The sequence below is a fragment of the Cebus imitator genome, unplaced genomic scaffold (assembly GCF_001604975.1).
Source record: "Cebus imitator isolate Cc_AM_T3 unplaced genomic scaffold, Cebus_imitator-1.0 Scaffold16, whole genome shotgun sequence".
NCBI classification, from domain to species: Eukaryota; Metazoa; Chordata; class Mammalia; order Primates; family Cebidae; genus Cebus; species Cebus imitator.
Window position 1 is genome coordinate 8,784,828 of NW_016107331.1, and position 24,350 is coordinate 8,809,177.

General features: G+C 34.2%; 1 protein-coding gene across 10 annotated transcripts in view; it reads right to left on the reverse strand.

The window, feature by feature from the left end:
• Window positions 1-24,350, reverse strand: part of TMEM161B (transmembrane protein 161B) — a 76,039-nt gene that overhangs the window by 17,835 nt on the left and 33,854 nt on the right. For 5 of the 10 annotated variants that reach the window (XM_017508214.2, XM_017508197.2, XM_037731330.1 and 2 more), the window contains 3 exons: window positions 16,887-16,970; window positions 14,319-14,416; window positions 9,706-9,862 (listed from right to left, as the gene is read on the reverse strand). In XM_017508214.2, coding sequence (XP_017363703.1) covers window positions 9,706-9,862; window positions 14,319-14,416; window positions 16,887-16,970 — 339 coding nt within the window. Of the gene's footprint in view, window positions 1-9,705; window positions 9,863-14,318; window positions 14,417-16,886; window positions 16,971-20,492; window positions 20,946-24,350 lie in introns of those variants that run through there. The other 5 variants (XM_037731336.1, XM_037731323.1, XM_037731334.1 and 2 more) reach the window with 2 other exon arrangements.

Here is a 24,350-nt window from a genome sequence, read left to right on the forward strand (position 1 = left end):
ATCAAACAATACAGGTCCATCCATCTTTCTTGGCATTATAAGAGCTTACATATTGGAAGAGGACAAAGAAAGTTGAATACAGTTAAACTGCAAAACCATAACTGAACTGCTTTTAAGATACAGCCATGATCTCTAATAGCCTAAATGCCTTAAATCCAGGTTTGAAAAACACTGCTTCATTTTTACTGAAAATGTTTACCAGAATCTATAACGAGACAGTTTCCAACTTCCTTACTTACACTGAAAAAACAAATAATATCTTTGGCCAAAAGTGGTATCAAATCATCAGAAGAAAATTTCCCCAAAATTATACCTACCACTGAACTTTTTTATTCCAGAATATGAATATTGAAATTACAAAACATGCCAACACTAAAGGAAAACAAAATTACATGCAATCTAATTCAGACATGAAGCATCATCTTGTACTTATCACTAACACTTTATAATCCACACCACAAATTCCTAAAGTGGTATAATCCCTGCATTCTCACTTCATATTGCATAATGGATAAATCTTAAAAAGCAAATATTTATTGAGTTCCATATTAGAACAAAACCTCCCAATAACCCATATGTAACACCATGATCTGGCCACACCCCCATGTTCAAGCTTTCATTTAGTAGTCCCCAAATCTCTCCCTCAATCAGAATAGTGTATTTACCATCTCCTGATTGTCATAACTACAGTGTCTTGGATCATAATCTATCAACTGAACTGCCTTTTTCCCTTCCTCACGCCCAATCAAAGGTTCAACAAAAGCTCCACATCCTTCATGATACTCACCATTACCTTCCCTGCTGAGGCCATTTTTTTCCTCTTTTGAACTTATTATATCCTTACTAATGTTATTCACTTGCCATGCAATCATATATTATCTTAAACCATAGTGTGACAAAGTTGTAAAGAAAGCATTCTCTAGACTTAAAGTGCTCAGCTAAACACTGTATTAGTTCTAGTTCTACTCTTACTAAACTATGTGATTTTCTACATGAAAATTAATTTCTCTGTGTCTCAGTTTCTTCATTTGTAAAATATAGCCACTATAATCTACAATTTCACAGGGCTATTTTGAAAATCAAAGATTAATCCTTTCCAGTTCTCAGCAACAACTTGATGTTTTCTAGATAACTAAATTAAATATTTAACATGTAACACCGAAAATATGGCAATGTACACAAAAACATATGGATCAATACAATACAAACAGATAATCATACCATTCCTGATCATATTTAAATCTTTAAAACTCTGCCGGGCAAAGTGGCTCAAGCCTGTAATCCCAGCACTTTGGGAGGCCAAGGCGGGTGGATCACAAGGTCAGGAGTTCGAGACCAGCCTTACCAAATAGTGAAACCCTGTCTCTACTAAAATACAAAAATTAGTTGGGTGTGGTGGCACACACCTGTAATCTCAGCTACTCAGGAAGCTGAGGCAGGAGAATCCCTTGAAGGGATTCAGGGGATTGCAGTGAGGCAGAGGTTGCAGTGAGTTGAGATCGTCCTACTGCATTCCAGCCTGGGCGACAGAGTAAGACTTCATCTCAAAAAAATAAAAATAAATAAAAATAAAAAGTCTTTCTATGATAATTTAACTTAAGAGGTACTAGATTAAGAAGTATGTAGGCAGTGATGTGGTATGGGCTGACTTCTATGTAGGTGGCAACTGGACTCATAGCTCTCCACCTTGACTGACTTCCTATGCAGCCAGGCCACTCTGAATCCAGCAGAAGAGTAACATTTTGCCTCTGAAGAAACTAAACCAGAGGCACAGGAGAGTTTAGATTTAGTCAGCTGCATTGGAAACAGGATGATTAAGTGAAAGTCTACACACTCAGAGGTAGTACTCACCTTGGAAACATGTGTAGCAGGTTTGTACACTCCAGGCAGGAGATTAAGAGATTCTCCTCCAGAGAAACCAAAAGGCTTCAAAGAAAAGACCAATAGACAATGACATTATGGGCTACCTAAGATAAAGCTGGCTTCGGGATTACCAAGTTATTCTTTAGTGAAACTAAATAAGCCCTAATTACATACAGAGCTTCCAATCAGCTTTTAGTGGTCATCTCTTAAAAATGAAAGGAATCCTCAGACATTAAAAAAGGGACTGGAAAACATTTTCCATAAAAGACCAGAGAGTAAATACTTTAGGCTTTGTGGTCCATATGCAGTCTCTGCAGCATATTCTTTTGCCTACTTTGTTCCCCTAATACTTTAAAAATGTTAAAGAACTGCTTGAATCCAAGAGATGGAGGTTGCAGTGAGCCAAGATTGAGCCACTGCCCTCTAGCCTGGTGACAGAGCAAGACTACTCCCTCTCAAAAAAAAAAAAAAAAAAAAAAAAAAAAAAAAAAAAAAAAAAAAAAAAAAAAAAAAGTAAGACAAAAACTGATGAGAGGATCAATCCAGAACATATAATACCTGACTAACAAAAGTGAGACACAGAAAGAAAATAGGAGTGGAGGGACAGAGGGAAAAAATTCTCAAAGACATAATAAAATAAATTTTCTAAACTTGATGTTTCCAAATTAAAGAGCCTACTAAAAGCCCAACATAAGTAAAAGAGATGTTCCTGAGGTACACGATCATGAACCTTCACAAAAAGACAAATCAAGAGACAACTCTAAGTTACCTCAGAAGAAAAATAAAGCAAAACCAGGTATATGCAAAAGGTTAAGTATCACCATGATACAGTAATTCTTAATAGTAGTTTTCAAGGTTGGGAACAATGGAGCAATGCCTTCAAAATTATGAAGAAAAATATTGATAATCTAGAATTCTATATCCAACCAAATGCCAAGAACAGAATGAGTATAAAATTAAAACACTTTCGAAACTGCAAAGTCTGAAAATAGTTAACCTACCTCACACGTACCCTTTAGCAGAAAACTCCACCAAAACATTTCAACAAATCAAGAAAGAAAAACACTAAATTCTAATAGGAAAGAAAAGTCAAGAGTCAAGGACGGGTAGGACAATGTCCTCAGAAGAGAGTATTTTAAATATTTTTACCTTCAAGCTGAAGATAAGCTTCCAAATGATGAACAGGTTCAATTTTTAGGTCTAAAATGGTAAATTTCTCTCAGATTTAGAATAACAATTTAATAACATATACTTATAAAAGTACTTTTATGGGCTGGGTCCAGTGGCTGTGATCACACCTGTAATCCTAGCACGTTGGGAGGTCAAGGTGAACAAACTGCCTGAGCTCAGGAGTTCATGACTAGCCTGGGCAATGGGGTGAAACCCTGCCTCTACCAACAATACAAAAGATTAGCTGGGCAGGGTGGCACGTGCCTACAGTCCCAGCTACTTGGGAGGCTGAGGCATGAGAATCGTGTGAACCCAGGAGGCAGAGGCTGCAGTGAGCCAAGATCATGTCACTTCACTCCAGCCTGGGTGACAGAGCAAGACATTCTCCCCACTCCCCACCAAAAATAGTACCTTATGTTTCACCTTAATTTATAAACTGCTTTAAAGTCCCAATTCTCTTATTAAGAAAACACTGTCTGTACCCTAACATCCTGTGATTATTCAAAGATATTTTATCAATGCTTTTTTCAGAAGAAAATAAAGAGACCATATTCCAAGAAGAAATATTTTGTTACCCATACACAAATACGATAAATAGTATCCTATGGAATAAACAGATTTCTCAAAAAACTTTCACAAATTTATTATTATCTTTTTAAAACAGAACACATTTCCACTCAATTAAGTGATTTTTATGTTAACTGAGTTTTTCTATTCTGTGAAAAAAGGATTCTTTTTCTGACCACTGCTATTAAATAAAATCCCTAATTTTTTTCCTATTCAAATAATTAAATCTTCCACATCTGTTTTTCTATAAGGCAACTAAAATATTCAAAATACATTATACTTCACATTCAATATTGCAAAGAAAACTAGAAACTATACCAAGAATCTATTACAGATATACACTGAAAACTAAGAATAAGACCTATTAAATAAAAACCTTTTAAAATTAATCTGATCCTATCTTCCAATGTTAAAAAAAAAATTTAACATAATTTTAAACTATTTTTCATACTTTCTTAGATATGGAGGTTCCTTTAACTACAGAGAAAAAGAACCTAAAATTCCCTTAGAATATAAGCAAAAAACTATTGTGCATGTTTAAAACGCCATTCCATAAAAAAGCTTATAGCCAGCCTCAACCTAACTGGTCTGTGAAGAGAAATAATAGCCAAAAATTTCTGAAAGCATAATACACAAGCTTTATTTAAAATACAAAAGAAACTATCTTTTCATTTCAGAAAATCTTTTATTTTCAGAATAAAATTTTAGTTTCAGAAAAAAATTATCACTTTGCAGCTAAAAAAGTCAGACTCAGTTATAAATTAATAAACAGAAATAATGTCGTATTACCCCAAATCCCTATTTAACTATAGGTTTTTGTCTTGAAATCTCAGTAATATGACAGCATTAATGTCACCAAAAAAAACCTCCAAGTTCATACAAGAAGCAAGCTTTGACATAACATGCTATATACAAGTCTTCAAGATAAAACAAGTACCTTGGCTCAGATTCAATAACTGAGTTTTCCATTCCTTCTCTCACTAGAACTGAAATCTTATGCAGTTTACTAGTGTCTTGTTTTTCCTTATTAATCTAAAGCAAAACATTTTTGTAAATGAAAGAACATAGTAACTTAGAAACTTTGAAGGAATTTAGAAATGATGACTTAGTTGTACTAGTTTGCTGTGGTTGTCTATATGCCACAGCAAACAAATGCAACATTTGTAGACCTTTAATTTACAAATTTACATACAGAACTGAATATTAAATCAGAAAACTTTAAAATTTATTTTTACTTCAACTAGTCACAGCTTTCAGCTTTGAATAAAATTTGTATGCCTGGCAACGAACGAAAATTAAAATTTTTACATAGCCATGAAAACATACATAATAGGGTTTTGTACCTTAAACCTCCACATTGTAAAATACAAGCACTGTGGAAATGTGACTAATGATCCAGGCCTTCAACCAAATATAATAGGACTACTGAGAAGCTTTATCACTCTTTGTAGAATAGCTTTCTTCTCACTCAAATTCACATAATTGACTCAGTATTACTCTCTGTGCTACAGCTTATTTCTAAGAGAGGTTCTTGGAAAAAAAAAAATCTATGCATTGTAGAATATTTTCATTTTTAAAAGTTTTACTTCCACCAAAGGGCCTCTGGCTTTGCAAGCAACATTTTTACCTTTTCGCTTTTCATTTTTTCATAAATGAAAATGATATGCTTCATATTCATAAAATCAGTACACATTTCTACAGTGACACTAAGACTTCATGGGCCATCATACAGGAAAGGCATTTACTAGAAATACTCCATCTTTATTGCAAGGCTTTCTTTATCTTTTTCCTTCCCCATATCATGTAACTTGGCATAAACGGAATTGAAACACACAGACTTGGTCAGAGAAAATAGTTAGAATTAGAAATGGGAAAGAAGAGTGGAGCTGAGAATTCGTTTGGGTTTAGAAGTGAGATTCTAAGCAGGTGTAATAGCTGAAATGAAGGAACAACTCAGGTGAAGCAGAAAGCAGAGCTGACGACAAGAGAAGACTTGGTTCAAGGTTTTAGGGATGTAAATTTTAAAAAGTAATTCCTGTGCTTTTTGAACTTTCAAGATTCTGTATAATCTTGAAAAAATTTGCTGTCCTATGTATGTCAAATGTAAGTGATGGCAGAAATAAAACAAAATGGCCATGGAAATAGAAAAAAATTGCTTCCTTTTAAGTGAACTGATTTTTAAAGTTTTATGTGTTTAATTTGGGGACCACTTTAACAAAAAACATTTCATCATGAACAACTGCAGAGAATTTCTGAATTAACTGAGATATATATGACTAAGAAATTAAACAAAGCTATTGTCCTATGTAATCAATGGAGACATGTGTTTGCCTAATAGACAGAGGTTACTTCTGCTAGATTCCAACCATCTGGTATGAAAGGAAAAACAGGTTATGCTATAACTAAAGATAAAAGATAGGCTATAAACATCTTTCTCTCTGGTGTTAATCTGGATAGCTGGAATTTAATTCCTGATTCCTATATGCATTTAAAGGTGGTAGGCAACTTTAACTCATGCTATAGGTTTAAATAAAAAAAAAAAAATCACATACCCAAGCGTACACACAATTTTACTGGCTTCTTCCCCACCCTCTTTGTGGAGAATCAAAGCTGGCAGAAAGTAGCTTGGCCTGTAAGCTCTTCAGCACTTTCTGTGCATCTGGGATAGGGAGACAGCCAGCTACAGGATTCCTGCAGAGATGTTACTGTTTGATGCCTTTCACAAATGCATTACTTAAAACGAAGCAGTCAGTTCAGTGCTAAAGACTGTGTGGGACCTTTGCTCTCACATTATTAGGCGTTATAGAGTAAGATTAAAGACAAAATTTACTCACATAAACAATATGAATAGCTATTAACAAGTATATTTTTCTAACTTCTCTAGTAGGTATGTATCAAGGGCTCAATCACAATAAAATAAAACTGCATATCAACTATATGCATTCCCACATATGTGTAAACCACGAAGAAAGTGAAGAATATTCAATAATAAGCAATAGTGGCAGGGCACAGTGGCTAATGCCTGTAACCCCAGTGTTTTGGGAGGTCAAGGCAGGAAGATGGCTTGAGGCCAGGAGTTTAAGACCAACCTGGACAATACGGAGAGACCCTATCTGTACAAAAATTAAAAATTAGCTGGGTACAACTGTAGTCCTAGCTACTTTGGAGGCTGGGGTAGGAGCCCAGGTGCTCAAGGCTACAGTGAGTTAGGACTGCACAACTGCATTCCAGCTCGGGCAACAGAGTGAGACCTTGTTTCCGGGCACAGGAAAAAAAGCAATAGTTTGGAGATCATCAGAATTCATTGAAGTATCAAAAAAGTAACATGACATATAATCAGCTAGTCCTAACTATCATGGTAAAATATTTTTAACGTGTTTTATATGACTCGATGTCTAGGGATAGGTCTTTATTCTGACTGAATGGTATTTTCACATATTTAATACTATAGAATTAAACAGGAATATTTTATGTGCTTGAATTTAAAATCTGCTCTTGGAGTTAGTGCAATACTGGATATCTAAGGATGTTTCTCAACTGACACACATGATTAGTATTTCTACCTAGTACACTACATACTTTGTGAAGATATTGACTCTTAAGACTTTGTTCTGGCTCTTCTAGTCTAAATTATACCTAATCAATCCAAAACAGGCAACAGAAAGAAAGGTACTACACTGGTGATGAAATGTCAAATTATATATTTTAAATGGTATCCACTCAACAGGTTTAAAAGATGATGGTGTAGTCTCCAGTTAAATATTAAGATGTAAGACATGCACTTCCTCTGTTCATTGTCACAATCTAAGTAAGCCACATAAGAAAGTCAAAACCCTCAAGAACAGAAAATAGAAAAAGACAACAGTAAGTAAATAAATAAATAAGAAATCAACAAAACTTTGAAAGATGGTAAGTGAATAGACAATCAATAACCAATTGATTTAGGTTTCAGCTTTCTCTGCTGTGCTTGATCTGCAAGGGGAGAAACTCAGTAAGAAGAAAGTCAATTCATTCATCAGAAACCTGGGAAAAGTCAAGAACTGGAGACATGAGGTACTTTGATACACAGGGTTGAGGAATGGATAAAATAGGAAGACTGATTAAAAGTCTGTATTGCAGTTGCTAATACTTCCCAGATCTAGCTGGTTTTGGTGGTGTGTGTCTGTACTCCCAGCTACTCAGGGGTCTGGAATGTGAGAAACACTTGAGCTCAGGAGTTAGAGGCTGCTATGAACTATGATCATACCACTGCACTACAGCCTGGGCAACAGAGCAAGACCCCATCTCTAAAAAAAATTTTTTTTAACACAGATTAAGCATATCAGTTACTTTTTATCTCTTCCTAAATTCCACCAAAATGATGGTAAAGGAATCTGCTTTTAAGGACATAAATAAAGTAAGAGAAAAAGTAATAAAATTTTGGAAGCTAGAAAGCAGATTCAACAGAACAAGGAAGCTGAATTCGAAAGTCCAGAAGAAATCTGACTTTAATTCAGATGAGATTGGGTGTGTCCAGGTTGGTATGGCTGTAGACATGAATAAAAAAATTCAAAACAATTTTCTAGAACTCAAGAACATGGGTTCACAGACTGGTAAAGTCCCAACACAGGGGATGAAAAAGAAGAGTTTGAAGTTGAAGTAACGACATGTACAAATAAAAAATGCAAATGAAAAATTAAGGCAAGTATTCATCTGTGAATGGTGTTTACATGATCATAACATAAACATGGAATATTGTTCTAAAAACATGACATCACTACATGTGGAAGATGAAATAAATGGAAAATGACCAGTGGTTAACTGGCTGAACAAGGATATGCTTGGGCTTAATCCTTATTTCCAAAGTAAAATGCCAATAGTTAAAGCCTAAAACTAAAATCAAGGAGTGGCCTTGAAAGTACATGGAAATATTAAAGTAAGTGTCCAACAGAGAAAAGCTAGAAGAAGTCTCTGAAGAGATGGAAAGGAAGAAAAGAGTAGGGAACATATTTAATTCTAATAAAAATGAGAAAATAATAATATCTCCTCGTAGTAAAAGATACAAGTTTTCAGATTGAAAGGGTAAACCTAAAACTTAGCGCAATCAATGATGAAAAATCAAAAACCAAAAGAATAAAAAGAAAAACCTTCCAGAGGGTGTACACAAGAGGGGAGGTATAGGTATATACAAAAAGCAAAAGGGCATCCAATTTCTCAAGAGACTTCAAGATTCCGAGGAAAACCTATTTCTTTCTTAGAATTTTCTATTGGGCCAACCTATCTATCAAGTATGAGAGAAAAAACAGAGATAATTCCAGGCAAGCAAGATTTCAAAAGACAATTCGGCACCCTTTCTAAGGACACCATAGGAGAATGTACTCTGCCAAAAAAACAAAACAAAAAAAAACACCAAACAAACAAAAAAACAGAGAGTAAACTAAGGAAGAGGAAATCATGAAATCCAGAAAGGGATAGAGGGAATTCTTGGAAGGCAGTGAAGAAAGTCCCACGATATTAGCTATGCCGGAAGCGTAGAAAAGTAGGGGCTCCAGAAGGATATTTCCATGTGGAAAGAAAAAACAGAAACGAAGTATCTGAACTATTGAGGTTCTACCAATTCTGTGGAAGAGTTCATAGTTTCCACAATTATAAAAATAAAAAAGTATTTAAGGAAGGTAATAATACAGTATAAAGCCTGGCTGTAAATATTTTCATAGGTATGACATGATAAAACTGACTAGAAATTTCACAAAATGTTATCTGCATTTTGGGAGAAGGGAAGAAAAGGGAAGAGGAAGAAAGGTGCAATAATATATAAATAATATATATACAGTACCATTACCACATAATATTTAAACACAAAGAAGGAATTCCCAAAAGAAATGCCTAAAAAAGGTGAAAGTGGCTAGACTTGGATAAGAAAGAAAAAGGAGAGCACTAGCATTTTTCTTATATTTAGCTTTTTAAATGATTTACCTCTATTACTTTGAAAATATTTTCAAGTATATAAAAAAATTTCAATAAAGAAAAGTTATCTAATGACATAAAATCTTTCTCAAATCAGGGATGAGATCTAACGGTGTTATCTGCAAAATAAATTAATATTAATGATGTTTTGAAGGATACATTGCAAAAGACAAAACAAGCAGGCACCAGACTAAGCTGATATTCATTTCCTGTGTAGGCTTCATAAAATTATAGTAGACTTCTGTTACTATATACACAACTGTAGCAGCCACTGAGAAATCCACCAGCCACTGGTATTCTGGAAAGTAATGTAACGCTGCAAAAAAAAAAAAAAAAAAAAAAGGTTAAAAATATGTTTCGCTTTAATTTTCTTAAATAACTTATGAGGATTTATTTAAAATTAAAATATGTTAGACTTTATTCATTTGCAATGTAAGATTTGTAAATATAGGAATCTAAAAATGCAGGTAATAGACTGAGGATGTCAGCACCCAAAACTAAATTTTAGTACCTCACAAATTAAAATAAACCTTAAAAGATTATCAAAAGTTATTTAAGTTGTTGGTAAAGTATGATGGCAATTTATTGGTATTAACTGATATAGCCATTTTTTTCAGAAATTATAAGTGTTTTCTTTTAAATATCTAGCTATGATACCTTAACTTCAGAAAACAACTTATAGAACACAACCACTTTACTTACATTGTTCACTTTTGTGAAGTAAGAGTTAAAGTTTATGTTACAAATATTGGCCGTACTAATTGTAAACTAGTAATTCTGTGAAATACTACAGATTAAAATAATAAACTAGGAAGGGTGCAGTGTCTCAAGCCTATAATCCCAGTCCTTTTGGAGGCCAAGGTGGGTGGAACGCTTGAGGTCAGAAGTTCGAGTCTAGCCTGGCCAACATGGTTAAACCTTGTCTCTACTAAAAATACAAAAATTAGTTGGGCATTGTGGAGGGCACCCATAGCCCCAGCTATTAGGGAGGCTGAGGCAGGAGAATCGCTTAAACATGGGAGGCAAAGGTTGCAGTGAGCTCAGATCATGCCACTGCACTCCAACCTAAGCAACAGAATGAAACTCCATCTCAAAAATAATAATAATAAAATAATAAACAATATACTTTTTATACCCTCTTTTGTTCTACAAGAAAAGTTTATAAAATGTCTGTTGATTTTCCATAAAACCATACCCCTTCAACAAACTATTCCATTCTTAAGAGTTTACACTGAAAGTAACATTATTTGAAAGCAAATGTAATTCCATCATCCTTTGCATTTCAGTTGTTTTAAACCTCTTATAAGGCATAGGCATTCTGGTTGACTTCTACAGAGTGTAGTCCAAAACATCAACATCATTTTTTAGAAGGCCTCCTAAAAATGTGGAAGTAAATCACGTACATAACCATCAATTCAGATGTTCTCATGGCACATAATAAAATGATCTGCATTGCTTTGGACAATTTTTAGTCATAAAATATAATAAAATTATACTTGAAGATACAATATCCTTATAGAAAAAGTATTTTGACAATATCATGTAAAATAAGACCTATTGAACACAGTATCAAAACTAACCAAAATTTATACCATTTCTATAAGATGATCGTAACATTTTAATAATCCAAAATTCTTTTATGATTGATTTTAAAATTTGTTTCAAGTTATTTTAAATCTCTTAATCTGCTTCAATTTAACTTTAGGTTAACTGCTTCAGGTTTTCTGAGAGTGCAGTGGTATGATCATAGCTCACTGCAGCCTCAGCTTCTGGGGCTTAATCTTCCCACCTCAGCTTCTCTAGTAGCTGGGCTACAAATGCACACCACCACACTTGGCTAATTTTTTTTATCTTTTGTACAGATGTGGTTTCACTATATTGCCCAGGCTGGTCTCAAACTCCTGGGCTCAAGTCACCCTACGATGTTGGCCTCCAAAAGAGAAGGGATTACAGACATGAGCCACCACACCCAGCCCTACTTTAGGTTTTCTAATTGCGACTGACATACAGCTTCTGAACATAAGCCTGAAAGATTCATCCCGATATGGTTGCAGAATTCTTACCCTCAATCCCCTCTCCCTGCTAAGAAAAAAAAATCACCCATACTGAGCTTTCTATCTGGAAGGAGATAAGAGAAGTGGGTGGGAAGGATAGACCAAAATCCATTTAAGTTTTTCAATTTTATTATCAACAATTGAAATAAGCATTCTAATTCTCCAAACCTGCCCATACTCATAGAGGCTTCCTCCATGGAACTCATTCATAGCAAACAGCCAACTGACATTCAAAAGTTCTAATGTTCTTTAAAAGGTTCTTATAATAAATAGCTAATACAAATTAAGATAGATTTTCACAATAATTATTGAGACACCAATAATATATACATTCCACGAAAGTATAAATTATGTATTTCCTGGGCTATTTAACTCAAGTGTTATATGCTTTGTGCAATCAGTAATACAATTACATATATGCCTTTTAATAAAATACTGAAGTCAAAAGAAGACAGAAAACCCTTTACTTTCACCTAAACACACATATACAACATGCATTCACAAATGATTACATAAACTTGTAAACATATATGAACATCTCCCTGCTATTCTGATTAACTGGAAATGCTCTTGATATTACATGACCAGTTGATAAATGAGTACCATTTGCAATTAGTTCTCAAAATTCTAGAAGTGAAACAAAATACTCCATAAACTACACACTAACGCTATAATACCCTAATTTCAATTTTTTTTTTAGTTCATTAAAATAGCCTAGTTCTCACTGACTGCCTGTACCACATTCAGTGGTAACCCTGTCCAAGTTTTTCAACTCTTCTTCCTAATGAGTTAAAAAAAACTGATAACAGTTAGCCACCTCATAATTGTGAGAATGGGGTAATAAAAGTAAAATATTGTAACAAAGTCTGATATTCAATAATTTTAAGATATTATTAAAGTTAATTAGCTGACAAATTATTCAATAAACATTATTAGTAAAGATGTTAAAACAACTAAAAATCAGAAAGAATGTTTATATTTTCTTGTATTTATACATGTCTATGAACATTTTATATAAGTAAGCACATATAGAAGTAGTGAAACAAATGTGACAACTACTAATCAAAAAGTCAATGTGCCTTTAAATGTTTTAAATGTTGAATGTAAATAGTTAAAAAGAGAAAACAGAATGACATCACCAGTCTTAAGAGTCTAAATGATATTAGATAAGTGATTTATATTGTTCTTCACTGACATTTTTTAGTTCTAGGATATCCTTTATACATACATTCAACCTTTACAGATATAATGATAAACTTTCACATATTTTGAAACCACCGTGTATCATAAAATAATCCTATATGAGATGCTAGATCTCTTAAGATTTTTTGATACCAGTATGATTTAACCCAAGAAGGGTCAAATTACATAATGACACCTTATATGATATTATCAAAATTATTTTTAAAAAACACGTATCATTTTATTTCCTTTATCACATAAACCAGTGGTTCTCAAACCGGGTCAAAAATCAAAATCACTTGGAGCACTTTTAAAAATGCAAATTCCCAAAACACACTCTAGATTCACTAAATCTCCAAGGATGGGAGTAGGAAATCTTTATTTCAAAAAAATCTACTAAGTGATTTTGATATATGCCAAAGTTGAAAAACCAGTGTTTTAAATTATTTCACCTTAGATGCCTTTTCCTTCTAGGATTCAAATAATTTCATATAAATATCATTTTAAACTAGAATCACTGTAGTCATTATATAATTACCGAAATTGAGATACTAAATTTCTGTAATTTATAGGAAAAAAACTAAATGACCTATTCAGAAATAATGGGTAAAAGTAAATCCTGAATAAGTAAACTTTTCTAATTTCTAATCCAGTTCATTATTCTAAAACCACTTTCCTTTCTACTATATGTGACCCTAAACTGTTGTTCAAGGGTCAGCTGTATTTCTGTTGAATTACCTATATTCAGAAATACAGGTAATTCAACAGAAATACAGCTGACCCTTGAACAACAGTTTGAACCACGCTTGTCTACTTATACGCAGATTTTCTTCCACCCCACCATCCCTCAGACAGCAAGACCAACCCCTCCTCTACCTTCTTTTCCTCAGCCTACTCAAAGTGAGGATCACAACGATGAAGACTTTTATGATGATCCACTTCCACTTTAGAGAAAATAACTTTTCTCTCTCTTATGATTTTCTTTATAACATTTTTTTCTCTAGCTTACTTTAATTGTAATAATACAGTATATAATACATATAACATACAAAGTATGTGTTGGCTGTTTATGTTATTGGTAAATCTTCTGGTCAGCAGTCGGCTGTTAGTAGTTAGGTTTACGGACAGTCAAAAGTTGTACCTGAATTTTCAACTGCATAGGAATAGGCACATCAACCCCTGGGCTGCTCACAGCCTGACATTTCTAATTCAGTTTTGCAAGCCACATTAGAAAAGGGCAGACTGGCATAACTAGTAAAAGGAAGTCTAGAACTCTAGATAACAAGAATTGACTGTGATCTCAATCTAATAAACAGAAACTGTTAACAAACTTGTGTAAGCCTCTTTCAAAAACAGGAAAAATAATTCAAGTTAGGTGAACAAAAAAAGAAATTTAATTCAAATGAAGTCATTTGAGCTTCTAAGTTCTTAGAAAGATTCCATATTCTGTATAATGAACTTATTAAAATGAAAGCACTTTCACTACCATAATATAAAACTGAGATTTATAGAACATTTTAGTAAGATTTCCCTTACCTAAAGTATCCACTTCTGTAACTGACTTTGTTTCTAGATGAAGGTCAATATCCTTTGGAATGGTTAATGGCTTACTTTCAATGTGACCATTATATTTCCTATAAAAATCAGACAAGTGACACAAAAAACAAGTTACCTACACTGTTATCCAAGTGCTTGTTTCAAACTAATTACAAATGAGATTTTAAATTTTACAGTGAAAAGGAAGAATTTCTAATACTTCATCAATAAGGGGATAAGGTACTCAAAGGTAGTTTTTAAAAGGGTACTATAAAATTTGGATATATATTATCATGTGAATATACAGATTAGCAGGGAAATAATTACCTAAATTAGTGGCTGCAACCAACCTTTTTTTGCTAGCTTAGCATTTCACACCCATTTCTCCTACTCTCTTTTCTTTTTAGGCACAAGAATAAATGCAAATGAAGACAAAGTGCACTTCTCCTTGAAGTGACACGTATAAACACACACACATACATACATACAAACAGACCTGTAACTATATGCAAGTCAAAGTTGAAGAATTATATTAAGATTTATGTGTATGAGAAATTCAGAAACATGAAAGACTAACTTGGAATAGCTTTTACTAAAAATTACAGATGAAGGAAAACAAATTCTTCAGGTACATTTGTATGATTCCCAAATTTAATTTTTAAAGACAAACATATAGAAAGTAATAAACTAAGATTTCAATTTATTATTTTATGTATTTTTTTAGACACACAGTTGCCCAGGCTGGGCTGAAATTCCAGGGCTCAAACAATTTGCCTGCCTCAGCCTCTGAGTAGCTGGGACTACAGGTACACACCCCCATGCCCAGCTTCAACTAAGTTTTAATAACATTAACTTCAATATTGAGAAACAACTTTGCATTTATCCGTGAATAAAATGGGAAGCCTTAGTAAAAATAAATTCATGTCAATAAACCAAACAATAAATCTTGTTAATAGGAACAAGGCAGCAATGTTAATGTACCTTTCTGTAACTATAAGGCATGTTCAATGGAAAAAAATTATTGTAAAACAGAATTATTCATTACAAGGCATTATAATAAGGATTCAGGCCAGATGCAGTGGGTCACACCTATAATTCCAACACTTTGAGAGGCCAGGAAGATTGAGGCGGGAGGATTACGTAATCCCAGGGGAGACCAGCCTGGACAACACAGGGAGACCCTGTCTCTACAAATTTTTAAAAAAACTAGCTGGGCATGATGTTGCATGCCTCTGGTCCCAGCTACTCAGGAGGCTGAGGTGGGAAGATCATTTGAGCCTAGGATATCGAGGTCACAGTGAGTCAGAATTGTGCCACTGCACTTCTGCCTGAGTGACAGAGCAAGACTCTACATAACTATATTTTACAAATGTCGAAAGTGGTAGCTATTAATAGGTGGAAGTGAAACAGCTAAAAAGAAACGGAAACAAAAAATTAACCTGGATTCAAATCCTGGTTACTAGTACATAACCTTACTAGTTAAGTGAACTTGGGCAACTAATTTAACGTCTCTGATCAATAGCTTCTCATTCATCATTAGCTAACTTTCACGGTTGTTTTGTGGATTAAGTAGAACTGTGCTATTTTACTGAAGAACTTAACTACTGGAATAAAAAGAAGTAAGGTTTACTGTTAATATTCCAATGAGCTTCCAGGTATATTTGGAATGATAAGTGAATAAGGATGATAGCAAGATCAAAAAAGACAGTCTTTTCAAATTTCCAATTTTAGGCCAAATAATCATTAATGTCGAAATATTTTTTAGCTTATATAAATTTATTAGGTTAGTTTAACATTTTTAAGATATATATGAGAAGTATGGTTACAATTTGCGTCAATCAGTCATGATTTCAGAGTCACAGGGGCCCTAAGAAGTCCTCTTGGATCCCCAGTTGTAAAAACAAAGTCCATTCAGAGAGGTAATCACGCATTTCCCCTAAAAACTCTATTTAAACAGAGATGAAATTTTAAAGCGGGGAGTATTCTTCAAAATGACTATTGTTCTATTTACTCTTTCAATTTCACAGATGAGGCTACTATGGTCTGTTTTGTGAGGTTTATTAGTAGACAGTTCTCTTCATAAACTTTAAACATGAACAGAATATTCAAGGGCTGATGAGACCTACAGAGTTATATTATCCATCCCTTTTAATTTTAAAATGAGGAAATTAAGGCCAAAAGCAGGTTAATTTGCCCAATACCACAACACACAGTAGCAGCAAAATCTGGAAAATAGCCCAAACCAACTGATATCTTTAATGAGTTGTAGGATAAAGATGCGGGTTATAACTCTCTCCTCAATCAACCCCCAACTAAATTTTCTTTAGTATGACGGCTATATTGTTTTCATGATTTAAAAAAAGAATAAAGTTAACCATTGTTGAGTAAAATAATCACTATTTTGTGTGTATATATTACTACATATTAGATTTTCATGGGTTTTGATCTCAAATTTATCAACTGCTTAAAACATAATTGGTACATGTTTCTTTAATCAAAGCATAAAACTATATTTATATAAATTGTGTTAAATATTTAACACTTTATAAGCTCAACAATATAACTTACCTATCTTTTTTGCTTTTCCCTTTTTGCTGTTTCCCTGCAAGAATTCTTAATTCTTCTTCTGTAGGATGTTGATACCACCTTAAACTAAGCAAAAAAAGAATCCTTTTAAATAAAGTGCTTAAAATCATCAGAATTATTCTTTATCCTATAAATATTTATTAAATTTCATATTTGTGAAGGCACTGTCAAGAAATATCAGGTCAGAACTGTAATCCAAAACAAATACTATCTCTTAAATTTTAAAAAGACCTAGATAAAAATCTAGCAAACATTTACCAGGCCCTTATTAGATGCCATTAGATGTCCTGCAATGCCATTTGTATGTATATTTCTTACAAGTGGCAATGTATTAATACATATTAAGATTATACAGGCTTATTATTAAAAGTAAATGAAGTCTGCAGCCAAGTGGGCAGGAGCACATTAATTCTCTACTAACCCCTCAGTTGAAGGAATTGAGAGTTATCTTAAAAAGAGACTTATTTGAATGAATTTTCACATTACAGGTACTCTTTCTTTTCCCTTTTTAATTTAGTTTCAGAATTCTCAAACTTTATGTGTAGAAGAATTAGAGAAAAATCATTGTATTACAAAACACTCTTAGCTACATCTAACCTTCCTCAGGTAAGGATCCAGCAACAACTGGTTGTGTTCCTCTCTACCACAGTAAAAATACTGTAATCTGAAGTGAAGAAATACTCAAGATCCAAACAAATCATTTACTCCCTCCCAAGCACCAAGTGGCTCATCCTGAATTTCACGTTTTGTCAGTCGTCCCAACTATCTACCAGTCACTTAAATATCTTATTTTCAATGTGCCCTCTCCACATGTTATTAATTCTGTCCCTCAACTCTTACAATTCTAAACTCTGCCATATTGCAGAGACCTTAGTTCAGATCTTAGTTCAGTGTATCTTCCTCTGAACATCTGACTATTGCATCTGACTACTGCAAATTCTCTCACCGGTCCCCTCCCTGCCTTCCTGTGGACACATTACTCATCAAATGCATCTGAGCTTACCGCTAGTCATTGTTTTTCTGTTTTTGTTTTTATACCTTACAGAAAGGTGGACCATCTTTACTTATTTTTCCATTATAGAAATCTTATCAAGACCCATGCCTGTTTAAATCATTTCCAAGGCTCCTCACAGGGTAAAGCAATGAAAAAGGCAGCTAGGCAAAAACTTTGACAAAGGCCCTATTGTTATAAAGGAAGAAATGCAGATCTAGTGTGCTAGATCTTCCAATTCTTCAATTACAAAAATCTAGATTTTTTTAAATTTAAAATTGCCCAATTGCTGTTCATTTGTTTTTTTGTTGTTTGCTTGTTTGTTTTTTAGAATAGAAACGGGCTCACTTGGTTGCCCAGGCTAGTCTCGAACTCCTGGCTTCAAAGGATCCTCCCTACTCAGCCCTCCAAAATGCTGGGATTACAAGCATGAGCCATGGCACACAGTCTCTTTGATTTGCTGTTTTAAAAATACTGCAGGCCAGGCATGGTGAATCATACTAGTAATCCCAGAACTTTAGAAGACTACAGGACTGTCTGAAGCCAGGAGTTTGAGACCAACCTGAGCAATGCAATGAGACTCTATCTCTACAAAAACATTTAAAATTAGGGCCGGGCATGGTGGCTTACGCCTGTAATCCTAGTATTTTGGGAGGCCAAGAAAGGGGGATCACAAGGTCAGGAGATTGAGACTATTCTGGCCAACATAGTAAAACCCCGTCTCTATTAAAATACAAAAAATTAGCCAGACATGGTGGCATGTGCATGTAGTCCCAGCTACTTAGGAGGCTGAGGCAGGGGAATTTCTTGAACCTGGGAGGCAGGGGTTGCAGTAAGCCAAAATTGTGCCACTGTACTCCAGCCTGGTGAGAGAGTGAGACTCCGTCTCAAAAAAAAAAAAAAAAAACATTAGCCAGGTGTGGTGGCAAGCACCTGTGGTGGGGGAAAGAGGGTGGGGTGGGAGGACTGCTTGAGCCTGGGAGGTCACGGCTGTAATGAGCTGTCATTATGCCGCTGCACTCCACTCTGGGCAACAAAGACCCTATCTCAAAAAAACAAAACAAAACAAAAACCCAACAACTGTAGAACTGGCAATTTGGGTACTGACAGAATATTTGATAATAAAAATTATTAATAAAAATTTTTAGGTATGATAATGGGATGTGGTAATTTTTAAAAATCTCATTTTTTTGATATAAACACTGAAATACCTATGCTGGGGGAAGAACAGATAAAACAAGTTTGGCCACCAGCTATTAATTGTGATGAGTATATAGGAATTCATCATGCTATCTACTCCTTGTATGCTTGAAAATTTCTATTAAAACACATAGTACAAGTCCCACATGTGTATGGGGGTCATGCACTATCTCTTGCTTCTATAGTCTTTCATGATCTGACTGACCACTGCCTACTCTTCCAGATTCACCTACAAACATTCCCATTTGAAGGTGATACTTTCTGGCTTGACTAAGTGACATTTTCTTCCTCACAAATTCTTTCAACCCTTTGTGCCTTTTGCATATATTCTTCTCTCCTTATAAACACCTATGCCTCTACTTGGCAAACTATTAATTTCTCTCTTAGTGTTTACAAAACAGTCTCCTTGTGGTATAATAAAAAATACATCTGCTTTTTATCCCCAGTTCTTGGCACAGAGTTTTAAACATAAAAACAAGAGTAGTAGAAATATATTTGTTATGCTAATGAGGTAGGTCAAGGTGGGCCCCAGATAGCTGCAGGATGGAGCTGTTTACCAGAAACACCAAGTACACAATTAGAGGGTTAGGACTTTCAGGAACTTGACCTCCAGGGGTGGGAGGCGCCTGGAAATTGAGGTGGATCACTGAAATCAATTTTGTATCAGTGAATTAAAATCATACTTATATAATGAAACTCCAGAAAAACTCTGGATATCAAAGCTCAGAGGAACTTCCTGTTAGTTAATGCATTGATGTACCCTGCCCAGAGGATGACATCCTCAGACTCCAGAGGGAAAGGACATGGAAACTCTGTGCTCTTTCCCAAATTTTACCCTATGTGCTTCCTTTAAATAAAACTGTAATAATAAATAAAGCAGTTTCTGAAGTTCTATGAATCATTCTAGTGGATTACTGGACCTGAGGGGATCATAAGAATCCTCAAATTTGTAGCTTATTAATAAGTCAGAAGTGCAGCTGGCCTGAGTACCCTAAAAACTTGAAGATGGCATCTGAAGCAGGGGCAGTCTTACGGAGAAATTTGCCTTTAACCTGTGGGGTCTGTACTAATTCCAGATAATTACTGTCAGAATACAAATGCAGTATACCCAGTTGGTGTCAGATAAGGTAGATTAAAACGGAATGTTTCCCTAAGTGAAAGATCCAAAAGAGTTTACGGCTTTCTTGCTGTTTGTATACTTCAAAGCTAGTACAGTTACTGCCATATAGTAAATGTTCTAAAAGGATGACTTCCCAAAATGAATTCAGTTGTTTGCTTAGTTTAATGACTTTAAGATTAAAAAATATATACATCCCAACCAAAAAGTCCCTAAATTACAATAAACAGGTAAGGAGGCACTTCCTGAATTTCTATTGAAGTCCAGAATTTTAACTTACAAGAATTGATTCTCGTTATTCACCATAGTTTTGTTTTATAAAGTCACCGCGAACACTGAACCATTGCTCCTAGGGGAAATACAGGGTTAGGTTCCTGTGAGCCTTGGGTCATAACATTTTCATCAACTGATCAATACCCAAGCTTCTTTTATGTATGTTTCTGCTTAAAGGTATCTTATTTAATATATATCACTGACTCACTAACATTAAATTCACAGCCAACAGCATAACTCATGCCTGAGCAAAGCTTAACTAATACCAGTAGTCATAAGTACAGCATTTTTTTGAGTTCTATGCATCATTCTAGCAATTTTTTTCCATAAGGCAGCCTTCTTGTGCTTAGGAATACTAAACAGTACCTTCAGCACTATGCTTGGGGGCCTTTTTAAACAGCAAGATCACAAATGGAAAACAAAATTAAAAAAAAAAAAAAAAAAAGTGGCCCTAAACAGATCATAAAAAAGAGATTTGTTTACAATATGACAGCTGAAACAATAAGGCAGACTGTTGCCTTGTTGGACCTCAACCGGGAACATATATATAGGGCCACTCAAATTTTTTGTCACTGTCTATGTCCATGAATTGCCACAAAAGCAACAAAAGCACTGATCTTGGAATTACAAACAAATGCTAGCTAGCAGGCAAATCACAAAACAAAATCCACAAATAATGAGTATGAGCCCATAACATTTAGAAGAACAGTTATGAGCAATAACTCATTTAAAAGAACATGATCCAGAAACTCATGTATAAAGACTAAAATTAGTTGTTCAGCTTTGAGAAATAATAATTAGTGAAAGAATTCTCAGTATAGAAAAAAATGGGTTTTATTTAGAGCCCTATTATAATAAAGAAATATTTTAAGACACATTTTCTAAGAAACATTTTCTTTTTAAATATACTCATGTTTGTTAAATCTTATTTTGTAAGCTCACTTTTCTAAAACAGCTTAGATTTATTATATCTTATGGAATAACTCAGAGTCATCTTTATTAGTGAGAATTATTGTTCAAAGTTAGAATCTAAGGATGCTCAATATTTTTAGGGTCACTTCTAGTCTGTTACTCGTCTACCCATTCATTCATTTATCAGTCACTTAAGGAGAACCTTCTATATTCAGATACTCTGATAGGCAGAGGAGATATAATCACACCCAATTAAAGCCACAGCCCTTGCCTTTTTGATGGTTTTACTCCAGTTGCGATATGGTTTTATTCCAGTTGGGATATGGTTTTACTCCAGTTGTGATCAAATTTAACCAATTAAACAATGAAAAATAAATTGCAATGCCACAAAAAAGAATGAAACAAGTGGTGAAATGTGAGAGACCGCCTTAGATATCAGGTGAGATAAACTTCCCTGAGAAATTTAACCAGCAACCTAAAGAATGAGAAAATAGAGGAAGAGTATTCCAGGCAGAGAACACTAAGTCTAAAAGCATAGAGGCATGAAAGAACACAGGATATTACAGTAAATAAAAGCCAATGAGGCAAGAGCTTCATGGAGAAGCATAGAAGGGGCGGAAGAGATAAGAAGGGAACAGATCACGCAAAGCCTAACGGGTCATAGTATGGACTTTAGATTTTATGCTAAATAATGGTCTCAAAGCAAGGTAGATAAATACTTCAATTCACACTTTAAGATCACATTTGTTGTTCCGTGAATTAGAGGGAGACATGGGGAGTGAATCAACAGGTCTTGCTGATAAACAAAGGAAGAGAATGAAAAAAAGTAAGCAATAAATAATACCTACATTTCTGATTTGAAGATAATGATACCTTTTCTGATATGGAAGAGATCAGGAAGAAATCAATAACTTAAAAATGCTGAGTTATAAGTACCCATGAGACATCAAGTAAAAATGTCAAGCGGGGAACTGCATATTAGAATCTGGAGGTCAGAGATAATTTGAGGTGATTATATAATTGTGGTATCCAAATCCACAGGGATTAATAAAAGGGACTAAAAGATGGTATAACACTAAGTAGTTAATGAGAAAGTGAAAAAGTAAAGTTTATGTAGACAACATATGAACAAATTTGGCTACAAAGGGAAATAGAGGAATGACCCAAAACTAAGGAATGGATATGGAGGTGCTTTTGTTTTTTAAGGGTGAGAGAGGTAGGGCTATGAATTTGTTATTTGTTGTTACTTTAAATGGGACATCTTAAAAAAAAGTGTGTGTGGTAACAGGAATAATCCAACTGAAATGGAACAGGTGATAAAATGTATTTTACAAAGTTAAATATAAAGAGGACCTGCACATTTCACTAGAGTTGTAGTTTCATAGCATACAGATGAGGGTGATGGACTCTGGTTTCAGGAGCTTAGGGTGAAGCTGAGACAGGGATGCTTAAGGTTTGGAGAGAAAGGATTTATGTTAAAAAAGTTTTCTGAGAAGTATAGCATACAAACACTGCCAGGAAATATAAAGCAGCCATCTAAGGTCTGTAATCACAGATTCCAAGTAAAATCTAGAAGTACAGTTCCACAGTTTAACAGTCAGTGCTGCAAATATAGTTTGATTCCATATGGTATGGTTCTCAGCTATTACATTTTGTATTCTAGTCTCAATTTTCAGTCTTTTCCTTTGCAATTAGGTGGTATGTCTATCTCAGAAAATGACTGCCTGCTTGCAACTGCTGCACTATGCATGCCTTTCTAATATGGGCTTGGAAGACAGATACAGATATAAGTCATTAGAACACAGCAAGTTAATAACGGCCACAAAAATACAATTAGAGAAAAATGCTTTATGATAAGTTAAGCAAAAGAAACATGATATAAAATTACACATACAATACATAACAAGCATGAGGGGAAAATATAAACAGAAACAATTAGAAAGAAATACAAAAAAAATTACATACTGATTGTCTTTGAATGATGGAAATATAATGCATTACCTCTTAATAAAAGGAACTAAAAGATGGTATGATACTAAGTAGTGAATGAGAAAGTGAAAATGTAGAGTTTATGTAGACAACATATGAACAAATTTGGCTACAAAGGGAAATAGAGGAATGGCCCAAAACTAAGGAACGAATATGGAGGTGCTTTGTTTTTCTAAAGAAGAGAGAGGTAATTGTACTTATCAATTTTACTAATCAATTTACTATATTTTTTTACATTGTAGATACGTACTGTTTTTGAAATGGGAAAAATATATTTCTTAGAAAATAGAGAGTAAGTACTAATAGAATCTCACTTAAAAACTCAGCTGGATGTGGGGGATCACACCTGTAATCCCAGCACTTTGGGAGGCCAAGGCAGGTGGATTGCTTGGGCCCAGGAGTTTGAAACTAGTCTGGGCAACATAGCAAGACCCTGTCTCTAAAGTAAATAAATAAGCCTCTCACATTTAAATTAAATAGAAAACTTTCAGCACATAACTTTTACCTTGGCTATTTAGTGGCTTTTTTCACTTCTGCTCAGATTATCTGCCGTGACTCTGATAATAAAGCCAATCTAGTATGGTACTCTACTAAATAATTAAAATAATTTTTCAAAGATCATTCTTATATAAACCTCTAATATAAAATATTATCAGACAACTACAACTCTTACTAAAACAGTTCAACAGCACTGAAAAAATATGTAGCAGAAAATGTAGAACGTACTGACCTAGACTTTATTTTTAAAATTTAAGCAGTATTTATAGCGCTTTAGAAATTTTAAGAAATAAAACTTTCAGAAATTTAAAATGGAAACCTAAATGTGAGCAAATATAGAAAAGCAGTTTTAATAGTACAAGCTAAACAAGCTTTAACACATAATCATATAAAATGCTATCTCATGATATACAACATAGGTCACTGTTACAGACTGAATGTTTATGGTCCCCACCCCCCAAATTCT